At 47.8% G+C, this 22,922-nt stretch overlaps 1 protein-coding gene and 1 long non-coding RNA gene across 3 annotated transcripts in view; both read left to right on the top strand.

Moving 5' to 3' along the window:
* Positions 1-6,453: 6,453 nt before the first annotated feature.
* MAEA (macrophage erythroblast attacher, E3 ubiquitin ligase) overlaps positions 6,454-22,922 on the top strand; it is a 61,708-nt gene continuing 45,239 nt past the window's right edge. For both annotated transcript variants that reach the window (XM_004383529.2, XM_004383527.2), the window contains exon 1: positions 6,454-6,581. In XM_004383529.2, coding sequence (XP_004383586.1) covers positions 6,513-6,581 — 69 coding nt within the window. In that variant the 5' untranslated portion in view covers positions 6,454-6,512. The remainder of the gene's footprint in view (positions 6,582-22,922) is intronic.
* Positions 12,073-18,044, top strand: LOC111821853 (uncharacterized). The gene is made up of 2 exons (XR_002825189.1): positions 12,073-12,447; positions 16,689-18,044. It is a non-coding gene; the product is annotated as an uncharacterized LOC111821853 (long non-coding RNA).

The following is a 22,922-nucleotide window of genomic DNA, read 5'->3' as shown; positions in this document are numbered from 1 at the left end:
ACAACAACAACAACAGGACAGAGGAAACCTATAAGGTTTCCAAGGCTATAATCTTTATGGTAGGAGACTGCCACATCTTTCTCCCACAGAGCAGCTCATGGGTTTGAACTGCTGACCTTTTGGTTAGCAGCTGAGCACTTTTAACCACTGCACCACCAGGGTTCCTTAGTCCAAAAAAAAGCCCATTGCCATCAGGTCGATTCTGACTCATAGCAACCGTATAGGACAGAGCAGAACTGCCCCATAGGCTTTCCAAGGAGCAGCTTGTGGATTCAAACTGCTGACCTTTTGGTTTGCAGCCAAGCTCTTAACCACTGCCGTACCAGGGCTTCAGTCCAAAAATTGACCAGCCCAAAAGCAAACAAGTGATTTAGAACAAAGCTGCCAATGCAGGGAAAGAAAAATACTTTTAAAAAATGGTGCTGCAATAATTGGTTATCCGAATGGAGAGAGGAAAAACAACAGACAACAACTCTGCTTTATTACACCGTTTGCAAAGTTAGGTTGAGATAGATTATAGACCTAGCAGTAAAAACTAAAGTTATTAAACACCCAGAAGGAGAGTGTTTTACAATCTTGGGCAAAGATGTCCCAGATTTGAAACAAAAAAGCATAATCCATAAAAGAAAAAAAAAAAAGATAAATTAGACTTCATTAAAAGTAACATCTGCTCATCAAAGGACAAATTAATAAAAAGGCAAGCCACAGATTGAGAGAAGATAATAATAAACATAATCTGGCCAAAACCTTGTATTCAGAATTTATCAAGAACTCAAAAAAACTCTACAAATCAACAATAAAAGGGCAACACGATTTAAACATAAGCAAAACATTTGAACAGGCAATTCACAAAAGAACGTATGTGAATAACCAATAAGCACATGTAAAGGTGCTCATCCTCGCTAGTCAGGGAAAAGCAAATTTAAGCCACATGCACTAAAATGACTGGCTACCTTCCAAGTGTTGGTGAGGATGCTGAGCAACTGGAATTCTCATACACTTTGGTGAGAGTAGAAAATGGTACAACCACTTTGGAAAACAGTTTGGCAGTTTCTAATAAAGTTAAACTACACCTACCTTGTGACCCAGCAATTCCACTCCTAGATATATTTCCAAGAGAAATGACTGCTGATGTCCACAAACACTTGTACAAGAACGTTCAGTCTTATTCATAGTAGTCCCAAACTGAACACAATGAAAACATCCATTGACAGGAGAATGGATATGTAAATTGTGGTATATCCACGTAATGCAATATGTTCAGCAATAGAAAGGAATAACCTACTGAATTATACAATAATATTGGTGAACCTCACTGCCTTAATGTTTAATGAAGGAGCCCTAGTGGTGCAACAGTTAAGCACTTGGCTGCTAATCCACCCAGTGGTTCCTCGGGAAAAAGACCTGGTGATTTGTTCCCATAAAGATTACCTATAGGACAGAGTAGAACTGCCCCACATTTCCTAGTCTGTAAATCTTTATGGAAGCAGATTGCTAGGTCTTTCTCCCCCAGAGCGGCTGGTGAGTTCGAACCACCAACCTTTCGGTTAGCAGCTGAGCACTTAACCATTGCACAAGGAGGGCTTGTCCTATAAAGACTACAGCCTGGTAAACCCTGTGGGGCAGTTCTACTCTGTCCTATGAGGTCGTTGAGTCAGAATTGATTCGACCGCACGCTACAACAATGTTTGATGATAGAAGCCAGAGGAGAGAGAGTACATATTGTATGATTCCATTTGTATAAAGTTTAAGAACAGACAAAACTAATTGATAGAGATAAAACAGAGCAGTGTTTGCCTTTATGATGAAAGCAACTGACTGAAAAGCCCAGGAGGAAACCTCTGTAGGCAAAGGGAGTATTCAGTATGTTGATGGTGGTGATGTTACCATTGATGTATACATTTGTCAAAACTCATCACACAGTACATTTAAGCTTTGGACATTCTACTCTATGTAAACTAGATTCCAATTAAAAAACAAAAAAATAATTTAAATCACTTTAAGCAATGACTTTAAATATATGAAATACATTCAAAAGATTGTTGCATTATTTCTGGTAGGTTACAAATTGATAAGAAGTGACAATTGAGAACCGCAGCGGACGTGAGACGGGGCCACCCAGAACACGTCAGCACAGCTTCCCTCAGCCTCACGGTGCTGACCAGGTGTGCAGGACAGGGTTTTTTTGCTCATTTTTAGAAGCTTATTTTATGTTTCACCACATGAAGCAGAGCAAAGACATCGCTTATGACTCCTGTAATTTCTTTTACTTGTCAGTTTCCCTTTGTCATTTCTTATTTTCCACAGTTGTGCTACATTGCTTTTCCAAAAATTCAGTAGTTAGTGGGACTGTGTATGTTATTCTTTGAACAAGCATATTATTTATTTCTATGTTGGCTGTACCACTTTTTAGTGTTCTAACCTTTTAATTTCTGCCTTTGTCTTTACTATTTCTCATTTTTGTTTGTTGTTGGTGTCTTGGTCACCTAGTGCTGCTGTAACACAAATACCACAAGTGGGTGCATTTAAAGAACAGAAATTTATTTTCTCACAGTTCCGGAAGCAAAAAGTCCAAACCAGGGTCTTGGCTGTGTTGATTTCTTCCTTATTGGTGGCCTCGAGTGTTCCTTGGTTCCTTGCCTTACGGATGATCCTCACACGGCGTCTGTCTTCCCCTGTGTGTGTCCGTGTGTCTATTCTGCTCTTTTTATAACTCAGAAGTGATTAGGTTTAGGATCCACGCTACACTGCCATGAGCTCATTAACATAACAAAAGAAAGCTATCTTTCCAAACAGTGTCATATTCACAGGTACAGGGGTTAGGATTTCAACATATATATTTTTTTTGGCAGGGGGGCATAATTCAATCCATAACGTTGTCCTTTTATGTTAAGTGGAATGTTAAATCATTTTTTTCTCCCTTTTGTAATTAATACAATTATTTAAAGCTATACATTTTCTAGTGAGCAATATCTATCTGATTGGTTCTGATACACAGACTGTTTTCTAGAAAATCTACAATCTCCATTTCTATCCCCTCTTTGGCTCTAGAACAAGGGTTTCCCAAGTGCAATTGCCTTGTTTTCTTACTCTGTTAATAACTTCTAGTTGGGGGCACTGGGATCATGAATCTCATCTGTACTACTTCTGCTCTTAGCAATGTATTAACGCGTTCATTGTGACCTAATAAATACATAAACTATTTTAATGACTTTTGTGGGCACCCTCTTTAATCATCTGCTGGGTTTGACTGTTTAGTTAGGGAAATCATGGGTTAGTTCCACTGGCATGACCCCCAAACAAGAAAACTTTTACAATGACTCATTGGCCTCATGCTACAGAAAATTTGATCTCCACCCAGGTCACCGTTTCTGCTTCCCAACACCCCTCTTCAAAAAACCATGGCAGCATGGGGGTGAGGGTCTTCATGCAAATCTCACCTATGACACCAACTGCATCCTTTCAGATGGGTGTCAAATAGGGAGAAGAAACCTTTACACACACACAACTCCCACCACACACACACAATGCACTCTCAGAACACACACACACACTCACGCAAGTTCCCGACTTACTTAGCCAGGGTTACAGAAACACTTGGAGCAGGGTTTGGAACAGCACATCTCACTGTACCTTTTTTTGTCCCCAGAGTCCCTAACTGGGAGGTACTTCTGGTGACACTGTCCACATGAGACAGGGCTTTCTGGACCCAAGACACTTACTTTGTCCTTGCCACACCTTTCTGTTCTTAAGGCTCATACTCTGTTTCAGTCTTGGGCCCTGGCAGGGATGACCAAAAAGCACACATCTGTGGTTGAGCCCCACTCGGGACCTGCAAGGCCACCCCTCGGTGCCCGGCTGCCCCGGCAGTGCCTCTGCCCTGTCTTGCAGCAGCGGGGAGCCTTTCCTTGGAGATGTTTGTAAGTGAATGTTGTGAAAATAACGATTATGTGGTTTGGGTGAACTCCATCCCTACAGCTTATCACAGAAACTACTTATAGGTGTATTACTAAACAATTTCAAGGGAAAAATCAAACAATGTTTTCTTATCAATAGACCAGTCAACTATGTAAAGTCTTATCATCTGATATGAGGTACACATTTTATTCAAGAATTATTTAAGCAGAATCAGCAGGTGTTAACCACCCCCTAGGTCCTTGGGTGATGCAAGCAGTTTGCAATCGGCTGCTAACCTAAAGGTTGGCAGTTCAAACCTACCCAGCAGGGCCATGGAAGAAAGGCCTCGCGATCTGCTTCCCTAAAGATTACAGCCAAGAAAACCCTATGGCTGTAACACATGGGGTCACCATGAGTTGGAACTGACTCAACTGGTTTTTGTTTTTTTTAACCACCTCCCACGAGCCTTACAAATTAAGATAACCCCAAAGTCAATTCCAGTTCATAAAATTGATCTAGGCAGGCAAGGTAGCCGTGTCATGCAGCTCTAGGCTAAGCCATCACCCCAAACCTTTGTTATTTATTTTGAAGTACCAGATGCTCTGTGGTCCACCAGTGGAGAGGAAAGAAGGGGTCCACCAGTGGAGAGGAAAGAAGGGGTCCACCAGGGTCTGGGCAGATCTTCCCAGCAGGGCAGCCCTCACATTCAGCTCGTGGCTTGTGTTGCCTGTGATAATGAGTCCCTGTTCTCACCTGCAGAGCCATGTGAGCGCAGCTGACACAGGAGCTGGAGGTCACGTCCTCCCATCTGTGCAGGAGACAGCGAGTCACCTGCCCACTCATCAAGGGGCTCCCAGAGATCACGTGTGTGCTTTGGAGCGTGAGCTGCATTTTTGAGATCTACACACTTCACTGTAAGATATACCTCAAAAAAATCTAAAAGTACCCTAGTGACTGCAGTCTGTGGTCATATATTTAAGGAATAATGCTTCCTCAGCCCCCAACTCCTTGATAAAAGATGACTTCTTGCTTTCCAGCGCTGAGACGCAGCAGCTAAAATTCCTGCAACCATCTGTTGTCACGTATCTTCCAAGTGGAGGTTCCCGCTTCATTACTAGACATTGCCTTAGTTTTTTTCTTTTGGACTAAGTATTATTTTAAAAATTGTTTAGAAATGAGTTACCTGAAATGCAAGAGAGAGTATTGGGGGAGTCTTTTATATGTTTTTTACAGATATAAAAGGACTGGTTATATTTCAAAGGATGTGCGTGACCCAAACCGTGGTTGAAATGAAACGAGTGCTCGGGTGGAGGCCAGAGGCAACGTCACTGGCAGTCAGAGTCCCCAGTGGCAGCCAGAGTCCCCAATGTACACAAGCCCCTCTTAAAAACCGGTTGCCGTCCAGTCGATTCTGACTCACAGCGACCCTATAGGCCAGAGTATAGCTTTCCCGTAGGGTTTTCAAGGAGCAGCTTGTGGATTCGAACTGCCGACCTTATGGTTAGCAGCTGAGCTCTTAAACACTGGGCCACCAGGGCTCCAGGTCCTTCTTATCCTTCTTACACTTTGGGAATTTCTTTTCGTAAATTAATTTGAAACACTCCGTCTTTCCTTTTCCAATAGGAAGCCCACTGCGCACATCAGGACTCCAGCAGCTGTTCACCTGTGGAGATGAGAGCCCAACGGAGAGCAACTTGCTGAGACGCTCGCGAGGCCTGCAGATGTTTTGGAGGGGCCACTGCCAGGAGGGACGGCTGCTCCTCTGGAATCGCCCCCTCCCATGGCTCTAGGAAGGCGCTCCTTCGGTCCTGTTCCACCAGGGTTCCACGTCCCTCGGGGCTCCACGTCCCCGGCCGGCACCAAAACCCAAAAAAACCCAACCTGTTGCCGTCGAGTCGATTCCGACTCATATCGACCCCATAGGGTAAAGAACTGCGCTCATTGAGCTTCCCAGGAGCGCCTGATGGATTCGAATTGCCGACTTTTTGGTTAGCAGCCGTAGCTCTCAACCACTACGCCACCAGGGTTTCCAGGACCCGCTAAACCCTCAAATTCACTCAGCCTTCAACCCCGACGCTGGTCGCTGGCCGCTACTAACCGAGGCGCCCGCCACTCCACTCCCGAGCCCGCCTGGCAGCGGGCCGAGTCCGCAGTGTGGTCCAGAGCACCGCCTCCACCCTCTGGACGCTCGCCGAGCCTGCCGCCCCACGCCCCCACCCCGACCCCGGCGGGCTGGCATGGACGGCAAGGAAAGCCAGCTTCTCCTATAGCCAACGCAAAACCAGGGCTAGGTGGACAGCGCAACACCGGCGCAAGGAGCCATCCGTCTCAGCCGGAATAGTTCAAGAAGGAAACCGTTCTCTCGGTTGATTGGCTGGAAGAGAAGAAGGCCGGTGGTGATTGGTCCGGCTGCACGCCCCTCGACGCTCACGCCAGGGCGCGCGTTCTTCCGCCGCCCGGCCGGCTGGGCGAACGCGATTGGTGCAGACAAGTCCGCCCTCCTCTGCCCCGCCCCCGCCCCGCCCCCTCAGCCTGGAGGGCGTGGACGTCATTACCCGGCGTACCCCGCGACCGTCGGCTTCTCCTCCGACCGCTAATGTTTTGGCCAATTCAAGATGGCGGTGCAGGAGTCAGCTGCTCAGCTGTCCATGACCCTGAAGGTCCAAGAGTACCCGACTCTCAAGGTGGGTGTCTCGCAAGGGGAGGCGGAGGGGAAGCGACTGCGCCTCCCTCCGGTGCCCGCGGTCCGTAAAGGCGACGACCCCCGAGGAGGAAGAAAGGGAGGGGGCCGGGCGGGGGCTAAGATGCGGCCTTCCCGAGCCAGACCCGGCTCTTCGAGGGGCGACGCAGTCTGCCCCGGGCCGGGTCGGTTCCCCCATGGGTGGCGGGCGCCGCCCCGCGCCGGGTCGGGCTGCCAGGGGCCGGCGGCTGGGCGGTCTGTCAGGTGTGGTCAGTGTGGCTGTCTGCCCTGCCCAGCCTGCGAGGGCTTCGTGGCAGGGCGGGGAGAGGTCTGCCCGCGCTCCCCTTCTCCCTCCAAACCCCGATTGTGGTCCCTTCGGGTGAAAAAGAGCGTGAGCCGAGCCAGTGATAGTCCAGGCGGTAAGCAGGCTGGTGAATTTGGGGGGTGGGATGGAGATCGGGATTCCGGTGGTGTGGGGTCGCGGGCGCCCGGCCAGAGTTCCCCGACCTGACTCGCAGATGGGGGAGGGGGGTCCAGTTGTCTTCTCGGAAGCTTAATGTTAGAAGGTGTTGATGAGTTGGCCTCCAGTCGCTTCTTAGGGGAACCTACAAGAAGAGCCCTACGACTTGATGGGGAACCCGTTTTACTGGGCGTTACCAAACCTGAAATACAGCCCTTGTCACTCGGTTGCCAGTTGCGTGACCTTGGGTGATCACTTCACCAAGTCGCATTCCATTAAGATGAAATGTGTGTTCCCAGCAGCAGGAGCCGGTCCTTGCTCCTTACACGGTTAATAGAGGATCTGATGGGGATTGCATAGAAGGAAGCACCTGGGAAGAAATGCTTTAAAAGATCAAGGTCATAACATGCCTAAGAGAGCTCTGGCTGAGCATTTGTGACTCAGTTCCTTTCCGGGAGGACCCCAGGGTCCCAGTCCATCACAGTGGTGACAGATGGTGGTGGATGCTGCGAGTCGCCGCCATCCCAAGTTGGTTTAGCAAAGGGTTGAAGAGGACAGGCTCTGAGCTGGCCTGCTGGGGTTTGAATACTACCCCGTGTTCACCACTGCCTAGGCAGCTTGCTGAACGACTCCGATTGTTTACTTGGTCAGTGTAGTTAGTAATAGCACCGATGCCACCTGGGAGTGAAATGAGTAACTACATATTGGTAGAATAGTGCTTGGCACCCATTAAAAGATAATTGTTACAGTTATCGCTACTAAGGTCAGACTGTGCCCTGGTCGGCTTCATCTTTGCAGGAAAGCAGAAGCGATGGTTCTCTTCCTCCTTCATTAGCTAGTGGCTAGTGTTGAACAGCGCTGTGCTTCCCAGCACTTGCACATCCAGCACCGACTTTGATTGAGAAAGAGAGAGGGAAGGTTGCTCATGTGTCCCAAATGCCTGTTTGCCAGACCCTTCAAGAAGCAGGTGGCTGGTTTGTATACTCACCTCCATGAGGCTGGTGCATCACCCCTCTTTTGGAGATGAAGACCCTGCGACTCAGAGAGGGCTACACCATGCTGCTGGAGGCCCCCAACTAGACATCTGCCTGGGTTGATGTTGGCCCCTCCTCCCTGACCCATCACCCATGGAAGGAGAGACATGGTGGGGGAGCTTGTAACTTGTTGACCTCTTGTCTCACTCAGCCCACCTCCAGGGCCTGTCATTTGAACTTACAGACAAGACGGTGCGGAGACCAGAGCTCTGATGGTGCTGGCTGGTGAATACGGGAAACACCAGCAGGAAAGTTTTCTGAACATCTTCTCATTGCTCATTAATTGAACCAAGGGTGGAGGTGGAGGGCCTCAGGAAGTGGTTTCTCCTGCAGGTCCTCCTCTTCTCTGTCCCTGGTTCGTGCTCTAGAGTTATTAAGGATGCCGAGAGTCATGCTGATACTCGTTCCGGTAGAGAAGGAGCACAAGGTTGTTTGAAGTGAGCCTGCCACAGTGAGAGCGCTTTACACCTTTTTTTTTTTAAGAGTGACTTTAAAGGCAGTATTCTTGCAATTAGAGACACTACTTCCACTGCGTTTCTCCCAGGTTATTTAGAGCCTACATAATTCCTCTCTTCTTTATTGATACTTGTATCACTGTTCAGGTAATATTTTTTCCTAGAATTCCCAAGAGTAATTCCTAGTGGATAATGGGGGAGTTTTACCGGGAAACTAGGGATCCTTGATGCTGAAGCATTTGTTAACGTAGAATGAAACAGAACACTGGAAGAGCTCGTGGCTCAGAGGCCGGGTGTTCCCAGCCTTGAGCAGCAGGCCAGGCTCCTCTGCAGGTGTGGCAGAGGTGGGAGCGTGCGCAGCGTGAGCGTCAGAGAAGAAGAGAGTGGGGTTCTGGAAGTGCCGCGTGACAGGGTGCGGCGTTAATCCAGGACAAGTTCTTTTGCAGAATGGTAGGAGCCAGCATGTCCTGGACTGGATTTTCACTGGTGGAGACAGCTGCTTTTCTGTGGAGTGAGGACCCCGCATAGAGGATGGGAGCACCCACAGTTTAAGTGGCTGGTCACCCCTAGCTGAGTTCAAGCGGTGGAGCCTGCGACGCACATCATGTCCTCAGAGCTGGTCGGGCACCTGGGATCCCGGCGAGCGCATCTTGTGCTGCTATTTTACTGCTAGAGCAGGAGGAGTTCGGACGAGCCGTGAGGTGCTGCTGCCAGTGCACTTTGACCCTGGGCAAGTCTCTAGTCCTCACTGAGCCACCATTTCTACAGGAGGGACTAGCACAGGCCCTCTCCCCCCAGCACCATGGACATTCAGCCAGACGATTCTTTGCTGAGGGGGCTGTCCTGTGCATTGTAGGATGCTTAGCAGCATCCCTGGCCTCCAGCCACCAGATGTCAGTAGTTGTGAGGTGCCATGGGGTTGGCTTCCGACTCATGGCAGCTCCATGCACAGTGGGAGGAAATGCTGCTTGGTCCTGTGTCATCCCCAGGATTGGTTCCAGATTGTGCTGTCGTGATGCACAGGGTTTTCGTTGGCCGGTTTTCAGAAGTAAATCATCAGGTCTTTCTTCCTAGTCCATCTTAGTCTGGAAGCTCTTCTGAAACCTGTTTAGCATCCTAGCAGCACACAAGCTTCCACTGACAGACGGATGGTGGCTGCACATGAGCTGCATTGGCCAGGAATCAGCCACACCCCCGAAATGTTCCCTGGGGGACAGAGTCACTCGCACTGAGAACCACCGGACTAGGTCCTGCTTTACTAGATTTGTCTTTATGTTCTTAAAACCACATGTTGGGGTTGTAGTTCAAGAGAACACATTCTTCTGTTCTGGCTGTGGCTTGAGCCTTTTTATGGGATGCTATGTAGGCGTTGTGCTATAGGAATGCCTCGTGGGCCTCTGCGGAAGGACAGGGGATAAACTCGGGCCCATGGTCCCCCACCTTGAACTGGAAGCCCCTGTATTAGTTATTTTTTTAAGTTTTTATTTTTTCTGATTATAAAAGAAATTTACCGAATTTTCTAATTTTCCAAGTCTTCTATACTGAAGGAAAGTATACGGAAGAATTGGATATCACCTGTTTCTCCGCTGCACAGAGATCATTCTCTTAATGTTCTGTTATTTGGTTTTCTGGTTTTTTGTTGTTGTTTTTCTTCGTTCAGATAAGCGATATAAAATAATATTTTAGAGACCTTCTTTATCACTTCTTTGCATATAACCCTCAAATCAGCTGGGAATGTGCATGGCCCAGGAGAAGGGGGGAGACCTGGCTCTGGGCCCTGATCCTCTCCCCAGGTGTCGCCCAGGTCTCCCTCTGTCTTCTTTGGAACCCCATCTCCACGCCTCAGCCAGGGCTTCGTCTGCTCAACCCTGTTGAACCCCGCATCTCTCCTAGCTGTCCCCTCCTTACAGGTCCCAGGCTGGGGTGGGGTCATCTTCCTAACCGGGGTCCATAGACATGTTTTCACGTGTCTTTTAGTTCTCTACTGAAAAAACCAAACCCATTCATTGCCATCAGGTCAGTTCTGACTCGCAGTGACCCTAAAGGACAGAGTAGAACTGCCCCATTCTCTACAGTAATATTTAAATTTTCTGTCTTCAGTTTGACAACAACCTGGTTGACTCTGATCTTGTTATAAACAAGTACTGCCTTGCAGTTTCAGAGTCTGGGTTTGCACTTGTAGTAGAAAGTTTGGGTTCCACGCATATGCCTAAAGTTTTAACTTTTCATGCAGTTTTCCAGACTTGGCCTGTGGCTGCATTTTGGGGATCCATGTGTTCTCAAGATTGAGGAACACTGGTAACCATGAAGCATGTGGTCTTATGAGTCAGACAAGCATTGTGTTTGATCCTGGTTGTCTGTGTCCTAGATGGGTGGCCTTAGACTAGTTCTTGTTACCTTTTTTTTTTTTTTTAATTTGCAAAATAGAGCCAGTCCCTCCCTCAGAAGGTGGTTGTATTGAAGACAGTGGCCCATGGCACTTGATAAATAATAATTTCTTCCTCTCCCAAGCTCAAGACCTTGTTAGACCTTAAAGCACTGTGTGTTCTTGCCGGGAATGTCCCCAAGTTTCCTCCCTGCCTTTCAGAATCCTACCCGCTCGAAAACATGGTTGAAATCTCTTTTTTTTCTTGAGAGTCTGTCCTGCCACTTGTGTCCTTGGTGACCTTTCATTCTTCTCTTTTACACCATCGTTGGATACTTAACCACACCAGCGAGATCCTCTGTCTGGCGTGTCCTACCAGTGTACTTCTGTGCAGTGCCTGCGGTGGGACATGGCTTGCCTTTGTGTGCCCTAGGCCTCTCAGGACAGGTGCAGATTGTGATGAGGATGGAGACTCTGATTCTCGGCTAGCTTGTAGATTTTTTTTTTTCTTTTAGACAAATTTCGAGTCAGGGAAGGAAAGGACTTGCTAATGACTAGTTCTCTGATGGGTGGGCTAAGCTAGAGGCAGAACTAACCCCCCAGCCCTGGACAAGTGGTAGCAGCAGCTGGCAGGGGAGTGGTATGGCCCAGGGGCTCCTAGTGAGGTCCCCTCCCTCCCTGCCCCTCTCTCCTTGGACCCCTAGCTTTGGAGGTTTTTAATAACCACAGTTGCTGAGTGCAGCCCATCCGTTCTCTCATCATTCCCATAGCTGACCGAGAACGAGGGTCCTGTTGTTACAGCTGTTAAACAGTTGTCCATTTCACAGCACAGGAGACTGAGGCACGGAGCAGTCAGGTACCTTGACCAGGGGCACAGCTGGCAGGCTGCTGGGCTGAGATGCCAGCCCAGGCCTGCCCGACAGCCAGCCGTGCACACCACTTCTCGCATGTACTCCATCAACAACTCTTTGAGAACCTGTCCTAGCCAGGCACTGTCAAGGGCACTGGGTTGTCATGCAAAAGACAAGTAAGATCCCTTACCCTCTGGTGGTGGAGGGGATGTTAAACAGCTAATCTTAAACATTTCAGATACTTGAAGATTTTCAGGAAGTCAGAGCTGATGTTGGAAGGAGGGGTGGGGTGGAGGTGACCCTGTAGGAGTGACGTTGATGGCTTTGGCTGGGTGGTCAAGGAAGTTGTATTTTGGGTTGGCAGAGCTACGTGGAATGCACTGAAGTCTAGCAAATCCCATCATCAGCAGACATACAGTCCCACTGGGGTGACGTGGCTTGGGATGTTCTCAAAGCCATACAGAGAGATCATAACCATGACTGGGGAGTGCCGAGGCCAGTGACGTTGACTGTGGGCGCGTGGATCAGCGGGAGACAAGTTGGCACCAGGAGAAAGGAGGATGGCCCGTGTATCCGGTGTGTGAACGTCGGGAAATGTGGCGTGTGGCACGTCTGTTCACATCCTTTTCTGGGAGTGGGGGCCAGGTGAAGCGAAGTTGTTGACGGCACTAACCTGCATATGACAAAGCACCGTATCTCCTGTGGGTAAGTGTTGATTACTTCCAGGTGTACATTGTTTCAGAAGCTTTAGATCTAGGGACCAGTATTTTGAAAACTTTCTGAGGAAAAGAATCATTCATTGTAATAGTGTGAACTAGTCAGCTGGATGTGGCTGAACGGAGACACCACACACCTGTGCTGACAGGCCCCCCTCTACCCCTCTCCAGTCTTCCTGCCCGTGTCTGGTCCAGTCTGTCCTCTTCCTGACACCTCTGGTCCGCCTCACCCTCAGCTGAGGGCCTCGCTTCCTCACTGCCCCCCGAGTAAGCAGTGCTCTTCGGAAGACACTGCCCCACTTTCCCAGCCTGGCCGCTCTTGACCTGCCTGCTTCTGTGCCCACATCCTCTAGAGGAGCTGCCCCTGCCCCTATGGAAGTTCAGCTTGTGTTCTGTCCCTTCCTGCCTGTCACTCCGGCAGCTGGCTTCTCTCTCTCCTGCATCATCAGTTTTTCCATTTTCACTAGGTCATTCCTGTCTGTGTGCGCATGGCTCTGATTTCTCCCATCTGGAACCAGCCTCCTCCCTTGCCCCCATGCCTTCCTCCAACCACCACCTCCTTCCCCTGCTCCCCTTACTCCAGTGTGTCTTTTCCCCATCCCCCAAATCAGGGTTTTGCCCCTAACACTCCACCAGAAACATTCTTATCAGGGTCACCATTGACCTCATGTTGCAGAAGTGGATGATGCCCAGTTGATCATTCTCCCTTGAAGTGCTTCTTCCCATGGCTTCTGTGCCCCCGTTCCCTTGGTTCTTTTTGTTCCCCTCTGCGCATGCCCTTCACATGCAAACTGACGTGCCCGCGTTCAGGCTTGGGGATCTTTTCACTTTTCTGTCTGCATTGTTAAACCAGTTGCCATCCCATCGATTCCAACTCTTGGCAACTCCACGCGTGTCAGAATAGAACTGTGCTGCATAGGGTTTACAATGGCTGATTTCTCAGAAGTAGATTCCCAGGCCTTTCTTCCGAGGCACCTCTGGGTGGATTCGAGCCACCAACCTTTCAGTTAGTAGCCCAGTGCTCAACCATTTGTTTGTGACTTTAGACTGTCTCCATACTCATGACTCCCATACTTCTACCTCCACCAGACCCCTTCCTGAACTCCTGCCTCACATGGCTAGCTACCTGCTTGATAACCTCTTCAGTGGCTGGGAGACATTTCTGAGATACTATGTGTGAAACTGAGCACCTGATCCCTGCCTCCCTCTGCCCCAGACCTCTCCTTAGCAACCTACTCTTTCTATTCCAGGAGGACAGCATCCTCCTGGCACTTGTTTGGGCTGGAACCCTGGGAGGCATTCCTAACTCCTTTCTGTTTCTCATGGTCATCCTCAAGATTCCCTCTTTGTCCATGATGGCTGCTGGAGCACCATCCTTCACATCCTGCAGGCGGCAGGAAGGGGGAAACGGTGCCACCCTATTTGGGCTAGCATTCTGCGTGGAGCCTCCCCAGGAGTCCTGCTCAGCATTTACACTGAAGCTCATTGGCCATTTAAATAAAACTGTGGCTTTGTCCCTCTTGTTGCTCTCTGTCTTACCCTCTTCTGTTTTCTTCACAGCACTAATCACGTCTAACAGCGTATCCTGCATCTGTTTGTATTTTGTCCTCTAGGGCTCCTCTCTGTACAGGGTACCCAGCAGGGGCTTTGTTTTGTTCATTGCTGTGTTCCCAGGACCTGCAAGAATGCTTGGCAAGTGGCAGGCACAATGAGTAGCTTTTGGCTAAATGAATTTCACCTCTGTCTGGTCGGAAAATTCCTTCTTCAAGCTTTGCCTCACTTTCTTCCACTTGGTGCATTCCAGAGAAGGCAGTGTGGCCTGCACAGCAGTCTGGGTGTGGCCAGCCTTTTGACATTCCTTTTTTCACCAGCTCCTCTTACCCACACACCCTGGCGGTGCCGCCTTGGCCCTCCTGTCCCTCTCTCCCATGGACCGTTGTTGCCTGACACAATGCTGACCCTAGGTAAGTCGCCCACTGCCTGCTCTGCACCACACCTGCCCACTCCGGCCTCTGATGGCTGACCTCAGGTGGGTCCTAGCACGCCTGGCAACATAGCTGCCCTTCTTCAGGCTTGCTGTGTGTGTGCCCCCCACCCCCACGGCTGTCGCCCACCCTCCCACTCAGTGGTTGGCTTGGTCCGGGTCCTTCTCCCTCTCTGCCTTCTGGCCAGCTCAAAGCCCGCACTTGCCGTCTCCCTCCTGTCACTGAGGGTGGGCCATCTGCACCCTGGTCTGGGACCAAACCTCTCTCTCTGTGCACTGGATCCCACCCCTTCTCTATCACTCGGATGCGTGAATGCATGCCAGTACCTTCTCGTTAACAGCAAGCAGACAGAACCCTCAAATCACCTTCTCTCTGAGCTGGCGCCGTGTCACGGTCTCGAGGGCTCACCCCCCCTTCTCTCTTGGGTTGCTTCTCTGGGTTTGTGCTGTTGCTCATGGCTCTGATCAGGGTCACCAGCTGACCCCTGTGGTGCACGTGTTGACCTCTGGTAGCATTGCGTCCTTGAGAAATGGTCCACTTTTGGCTCCAGGACGCCACCCTTGCCTGGCTTCTTTTCCAGCTCACAGGCTGCTCCCCACTCTCCCACGCTGGCCCCTCCTCTTGGTTTTGACCATCAATGCTGGGGCGCCCCAGGGCTCTGTCCTTGGGCCTCGGCTCTGTTTACGCTCACTCCCTTGGTGGTATCCTGTGGTCTCCTGGGCCTAGGGACCCTCGGTACACACTGATGGCTCCCAAATTTCTATCTAGTCCAAACCGCTGCACTCTGTATCCAGTAACTTATAAGTCATCTTCACTCGGGTCTGTGAGATATCGCAGCATACTTGAATCTGAGCTTTTAACCTTACACGCCTCCCCCCACCCCTGCTCTCACTGTCTTCCCCTTTTCAGTAAACGGCAGCTTCTCCTTCCTCCTTGGAGTCAGCCTTGACCATCTGTTCTCACACCTTGCAGACAACCCATCCACTTTCTCTTGGCTCCAGCTTCAGAATATATGCAGAATCCGGTCATTTCTCCCCTTCTCTCCTGCTTCCACTTGGCCGGAACCATCATCTTCTCTCTGGGTTCTTGCAGTAGCCGCCTAACTGTTCCTCTGCTCTGCCCTCACCCACCACAGTCCCTTCTCAGCTAGCCACCAGATCACCAGGTCATGCGATTGTTCTCTCCCAGCGCCTTCCTGGCTTCCTCGGGGTAAAGGCCGAGGTCATGAGAGAGGCCCCTTGCCTCCTCCTCCTCCACTTGGGCACTCTACTCAACCACAGTGCCTCTCTGCTGCTACTAAGACATGCCGTCCTGCTGCAGCCTCAGGTCCTCTGCACTTGTTTACTTTGGTGGGAAATCTCTTCTCCCAGACAGCCATAGGGCTCATTCCCTCACCTTCACCTGAGCGAGACCCTCCCTGACTTCCTATTAAACTGGCAGCCCCTCCAACAGAAATAAAAAGAGAAAGTATGCTCTGGTCATGTCATGTAGGAATTGACACTGGTGTCCACACGTGGCCTGCGTTCGTATTTGTCTGTGAGCTGTCCTAGGAGTCGGTGGAGGCAGGGCCCTGACGTTCCCCATCATGCGCTTGCTTCTAGTGGGTAGAGCTTTGCTGTAGTGGGTGCGCACCAGCTGACTTAGATTTGCAGCTCAAGTTCTTATTTTACTGATACTGCCCTTTTTAAAATGGATCAGTGGCATAAAAAGGTGTCTGCAGGTAACCAGAGGGTTGAGACTAATGATGCAGGCGCATGAGAGGGCAGAACATGGCGGCACTGACAGCTCTCGTCTACTCCCGCACCCTATCAGCCAGTTTGTGAGGCCGAAACAGCACCTCAGATCCCCCTAGAAATTGGCCAGAGACATGTCAGTTTTCAAGAAGCCTGTTTAAAATAGAGGATTTGAGCCACTCCTGTCTCTGGTGAGCCACCTCGGGGTATGCTGTGCTTGGGGAAGTCAGCTCGTGATAGCACGAAGCTGCCGTGATTTGCGCGATTGTTCCATGCTGAAACCAGACACTGAGACAGAACTCTCCAGAATGTAGAGGGATGTGTACTGCCATTCAGTGCTCAATCCGGCGCTTTAGAAAATGTGGTAAATATTTAGAAACCTCTTCTCAGGTTTCTGTCTTAATCGTGAAAGGCAAAAGACCACATGCCGTTGGGAAAATACTCCCTTGCTGCACTGATAAAAATGGCTGACAGCATTATGATGACAAACCTAAAATGCATTTCTTTATCAGCAAATCCTGTCAGAAAATCCAAGGCAAACATTGGAGAAGGCTTGAAGAAACACATACTAAAGCAGATGACACCGTGTGGGAGGATTGCTCTAGAGTTGGATGAAAGTACAGATGTTTCATACAAGTCTCAACTTATGGTGTTTGCCAGATTCTGCTTCAGTAATGAAAACAGGAAGGATTACTTTTTGTGAGTCACTGAAGGGGAAAGATGTACTGGAGAAAATAAACTTTTAACATCAGCTAACTAGATGAAGAAGTCCTGTGATCGTAAAACCTGTAATGCAACAAATTACTAAGGAAAAATTGAATAGAGCTAATTAATAAAAATTTAAATCTTTGGTATAACCAGGTAAAATAGGACCAGAATTTAAAAACAAATAAACTAAAAAACAAGCCAAAAAGCAGTCACCAAATACGAACCATACAGAACTGGTTCAAACTGATGAGAAAGATGCAAGACCTCCCCTCCTCCCCATATAATGTTGGACAGGGGAGACAGGCAGAAAATGTGTAGAAGGAAAAATGTATTGAGTTGAACCATATAAAATCGCAAATTTTGTAGGTTAAAAAATAACTATTTTTGTAGGTGATAGGCTGCTTAAGCCTGTAACAAGAGATTGATTGGTAATCAAAAACTTCCCACAAACAAAAGCCCAGTACCAGATGGCTTCACTGGTGAATTCTGCCAAACATTTAATAAAGAGTTAACACCAATCCTCTACAAACTCTTCCAAAAAACAGAAGAGGTGGGAACATTTCCCAGCTCATTTTGTGAGGCCAGTATTAATTACCCTTATACTGAAACCAGACAATAACATCACAAGAAAAGAAAATTACGGACCAGTATTCGTTAGGAATGAATACCGGCAAACTGAATCCAGCAACATATAAAAAGGATTATGTACCATGACTAAGTAGGATTTATCCCAGGAATGCAAGGGTGGTTCAACATGTGAAAATTAATGTGATACATCATATAGACAGAATAAAGGCCAAAAGCACAATATTCTCAATAGACACTGAAAAAGCATTTGACCAAATCTAACACCCTTTCATGATAAAAAACACTCAACAAACTAGGAGTAGAAGGGAACTTTCTCAGCCTAATAAAGGGCATCTATGATATTGAAAGCTTTCCCCCTAAGATCAGGAACAAGACATGGGTGGATTTTTGCTGTCATCACTTCTAGTCAACATTGTAACGGAGGTTCTAGCCAGGGCAATAAGACAAGAAGAAATAAAAGGCGTTCGTATTGTAAAGGAAGAAATAAAACTCTTTCTGTGAGTGATACGATCTTGAATGTAGAAAATCCTGAGGAATCTGGAAAAAAAAAAAAAACTATTAGAGTTAATAAATTCACTCAGCAAGGTTGCCAGATACAAGATAAGTATATAAAAATCAACACTAGAAATGAACAATTCAAAAGGGAAATTAGAAATCAATTTTATTTACAAAGTATCAAAAAGAATAAAATACTTAGGAATAAGCGTATTATTAAGACAGCAATACTCTCCAAATTGATCTACAGATTCAACACAATCCCTATCAAAATCTCAGTCGGCTTTTTTGCTGTAATTGACAAGCCGATCCTAAAATTCGTATGAAAATTGAAGGGAACTGGAATAGCCAGAACAATCTTGAAAAAGAACAGAGATGGAGAATTCACACTTCCCGATTTCAGAACTTTACTACAAAGCTACAGCAATCAAGACTGTGTGGTATTGGCAAAAGGATAAACATATAGAATGATGAATAGAATTGAGAGTCCAGAAATAAGCCCACATATATATGTATTTTTATTATGCTTTAGGTGAGAGTTTATAGCTCAAGTTAATTTCTCATACACAAATTTATATACGTGTTGTTTTGTGACATTAATTGCAATCCCCACAATGTGACATCACATTCCCCCTTTCCACCCCAGGTTCCCTGTGTCCATTCAACCAGTTCCTGTCCTTTCCTGCCTTCTCATCCTGCCTCCAGACAAGAGCTGCCCATTTGGTCTAGAGTATCTCACTGAACTAAGATGCACACTCCTCACGTGTATTATTTTTTGTGTTACAGTTCTAATTTTTTTTTTGTCTGAAGAGTGGGCTTCAGGAATGGTTTCATTTCTGGGCTAACCGAGCATCTGTGGGTTCCTCCAGTCTCTTGTCAGACCATTAAGTCTGGTCTTTTTACGTGAATTTGAGTTCTGCTCCACACTTTTCTCCCAATCTGTCCAGGACTGTCTGTTGTGTTCCCTGTCAGGGCGGTCCTTGGTGGAGTCTCTGGTTTATGTGGTTCTTTAGTCTCTTGGGCTAGTATTTTCCTTGTGTCTTTGGTTTTCTTCATTCTAGTTTGCTCCAAGTGGAATGAGACCAATGGATGCATCTTAGATGGCCGCTCACAAGCTTTTAAGATCCCACATGCCACTCACCAAAGTGGGATGCAGAACATTTTCTTAATAAACTTTGTTATGCCACTTGATCTAGATGTCCTACAAAACTATGGTTCCCCAGGCCCCAGCCCCAGCTATTCTGTCCCTCAAAGTGTTTGGATTAAGCCCACATATTTATGTTGATTTTCAATAAGAGTACCAAGACAACGCAGTGGGGAAAGAATAGTCTTTTCAACAAACGGTACTGGGAAAACTGGATACCCCTATGCAAAAGAATGAAGTAGAACCCCTGCCTAACACCATATACAGCTCACAGTGGATCAAAGACCTAAATGTATAACGTAAAACTAACTCTTGGAAGAAAACAAAGGTGTTACTCTGCACAACCTTGGATTAGGTAATGATTTCTTAGCTATGACACCTGTGGTGCAATGAATTACTCAATATGGCCCTTCTAGCCACAGTGTAATGCTCACCAAATGACTGGGTGCGACTATGCAAATGAGGTGCTTGTGCCAAGGGGATAGGATAGCTTGCTAATAATGTCAGTAAGGTGAATGACACCCTTGTGGGGGTGGGACCATGTAAATGAGGTGTATGGAACCCTAATGAGGGGAATTGGTCAGTTTTGCCGTCCTGCTGTGCTTAAAATGAGCCACGCCAGAGGTGGGAGGGGAGGATCTCAGCATCACCAGGAAAGAAGAGCCAGGAGTAGAGCACATCTTTTGGACCTGGGATCTCTGCACTGAGAACCTCCTAGATCCAGGAAACAGAGAGAGGAGCTGTAACGTGGAAGACAGTGAGAGACAGCGGCACAGTACGGCTGCAGTGGGGCTTCCCAGTCCCCTGAGTGAGAAAGCTGAGAGCCTTCAGGCACAAGGCTTACTGGCAGAGTGGGGTGCCTCCAGGCACTTATCAGCAGAGCGTTGTAACACTTGCCTGAGCAGGGAAAAGGCTGGGCCGAGGAGTCAGAGAGAGATGTGCCTGCGGGGATGGCTGAGAAGAGGTTGTCCTGATCTGTATCCTGAGTGTTCCTGATCCTGAATTGTAACCTGTTACTAATAAACCCCATAATCATGAGTATTGTCTGTGAGTTCTTTGTGGCCGTTGCAATGAGTTATCAAACCTGGCAGAGAAGTAGAGATGTGCCATGGAAGGGATGGTTGATGTCAGAATTGGTAAAGGGAGAGGGAAGAGGCATGTCTGACCTCCACTTCATAGGAATCAGCCTTGGACTGTTGATCTTGATTCTCCTTCCCCCTTGTGAAGTTAGAGGAGGTTAGATGCCCCCCACACACACATGCCATTTTTACGACACCTAAATCACAAGCACCCAAAACAAAACAGGTAAATTGGACTTCGTTAAAATGAAAAACTTCTGTGCTTTAGAGACTCTCAGGAAAGTAAAGACAACCCACAGAATGGAGAGACAATACAAATATTTTCAAGTTATGTATCTGATAATCAAACCAAAACCCATTGCTATCGAGTCGATTCCGACTCACAGTAACCCTATTGGACAGAGTAGAATTGCCCCTAGAGTTTCCAAGGAGCGGCTGGTGGATTCAAATTGCTGACCTTTCTGTTAGCAGCAGAGCTGTTAACCACTGCCCCACCAAGACTCCCATATATCTGATAAGGGTCTAGTATTCTAGTATCCAGATATATAAAGAACTTTTACAACTCTACAATAAAAAGACAACCCAATTTAAAAATGAGCAATGGATTTGAATAGATTTTTCTCTTCAAAAAATATACAAATGGCTAATAAGCCCATGGAAAGATGCTCTACATCATTAGTCCTTACGGAAATATAAATCAGAACCACAGTGAAATACCATTTCACTCCCACTAGGATGACTAGAGTCAAAAAGATGGACAATAACAAGTGTTGGCGAGGATGTAGAGAAATTGAGTCCTCATATACGCTGGTAAGAATGTAAAATGGTGCAGCTGCTTTGGAAAACAATTTAGCAGTTCCTCAAAAAGTTAAACATAGAATTATCACACGACCCAGCGATTCCATCCCTAGGTATATACCCAAGAGAGATGAAGACGTATGTCCACACGAAAACTTGCACGTGAATGTTCATAGCCTCATAATAGCCAATAAGTGGGAAGTTTGGAGCTTGTATGTTGTGTGTCTTAAGATTTGTTTCAGGAGGTGGGGCCAAGATGGCGGAGTAGTCAGACACCTCTGGTGGACCCTCTTACAACAAAGACCCGAAAAAACAAGTGAATTAATTATATATGACAGTCTAGGAGCCCTGAACATCTAAGGCAAAGTTGAGGAACAGCACTGAGTGGCAGGGGGAGGGAGAGACGGTTTGGAAGCAGCAAGGAGTTGCCATATATGACCTGCCGAGAACCTGAGCCCTTCAGGCCTGAGCAGCTCATGGGTGAGCGGTGAGACAGGCAAGCACTGGTGCTTGGGAGGCGCGTTTTCCGTACCGGGAGAGGCCCAGCACCAGAGTCTACTCGGCCACCCAGAACCAGTGAGAAGCAGCCCTCGAACAGCGAAAGATAAGTACTTGTGTATGGTCTACCGTGGATCAAAAACACCCCCCTTAGAGAAAAACCTCTCTCCCATTTACCTCCCTGCTCCCTGCTCTGCGCTGGGTCCCAGACCAGCTTCAGCAATTGCTGAGTCCCCTGAGCCATTCTTCTGGCCTTGGAGAGCGAACAGATAAACAGGGGAAGAACTAAACTGCTGCCTCCCCTAAGCCAGGAACCCAAGGGAGGCACAGCTCCTTTGCCCAGGCACAGGTATTAGGGATCCACGGACTTCGAGTGCCTTTTCCCCTGCAAAGATTTGTATGGGCCCATTTCAACAGCGTAGGCTCTCATTACTGCAGTACAACAGGATATATACCTGAAGTCTAACTTCAGCTATTTCAGCTGTGAAGTGTCAGGTTCATGACATTTGACACTTCCCTGCCCATTAAGCAGGGTCTTCACCTACCCACATCAGGGGCCTGAGGACTGGTGGCTCTAGCCACCTGCGATAGGGGCCCAACAATAAGAGGTGCCTGCCCCCCCACCCCCACCCAGTCCTTATAGCCAACAGCACTGAGGGCTTATAGTCCAGCTGCAAAACCCACCCACCTATGCACTCTAGGGAGCAGGGACATGCCTTCCTCCTGGACATTTGGGGGCAGCCGTCAGCCCCCTGCCTTGTTCAGAGTGTGTCCCCTTGCTGTAGCCCGATGCCTGTGCCTACACCAAACACCCATGCCTGTCTAGGACTGTAGGTAAGAGTCTACACCACACACATGGTGGCTATTTACCTGGGCACCTAAGCTGAATCCATACAGGAGGAGTGGGTGGACTCCTGAGCTCACATAGCTAGTAACAGGTCTAACCACCTGGTGACAGGACATTAGAGCTTCAAAGGTGCTAATAATCAAACTAGCTCATACCAGCCACCTATTTGGGCATATCAAAACGAAACAAGAAGCTAGGACACAGTAAGCAAACAAAATAATTATATCGATGTCTCAGAGACAACAGTCAGTATCAAATCACTTAAAGAGGCAGTCTACAATGGCTTTAGCAAGCTCCCAAAACACAGAATCAAGAAATTTTCCAGAAGAGGAAAATTTCTTGGAATTACCGGAGGCAGAATACAAAGATTAATATACAGAACTCTTGAAGAAATGAGGAAGGAAATTGATCAAAAGGCAGAACATGCAATAGAGGAAATTAAAAAGATTAGAGAAGAGCATAATGACAGATTTAACAGGCTGCAAGAATCCATAGAGAGACAGCAATCAGAAATCCGGAAGATTAACAATAAAATTTCAGAATTAGACAACTCAATAGAAAGTCATAGGAGCAGAATTGAGGCAATGGA

Source organism: Trichechus manatus, unplaced genomic scaffold (genome assembly GCF_000243295.1).
Source record: "Trichechus manatus latirostris isolate Lorelei unplaced genomic scaffold, TriManLat1.0 scaffold00111, whole genome shotgun sequence".
Taxonomy (NCBI): Eukaryota; Metazoa; Chordata; class Mammalia; order Sirenia; family Trichechidae; genus Trichechus; species Trichechus manatus.
Note: the sequence above shows the minus strand (reverse complement) of the source record. Positions and strands in the feature narration are given on the sequence as shown.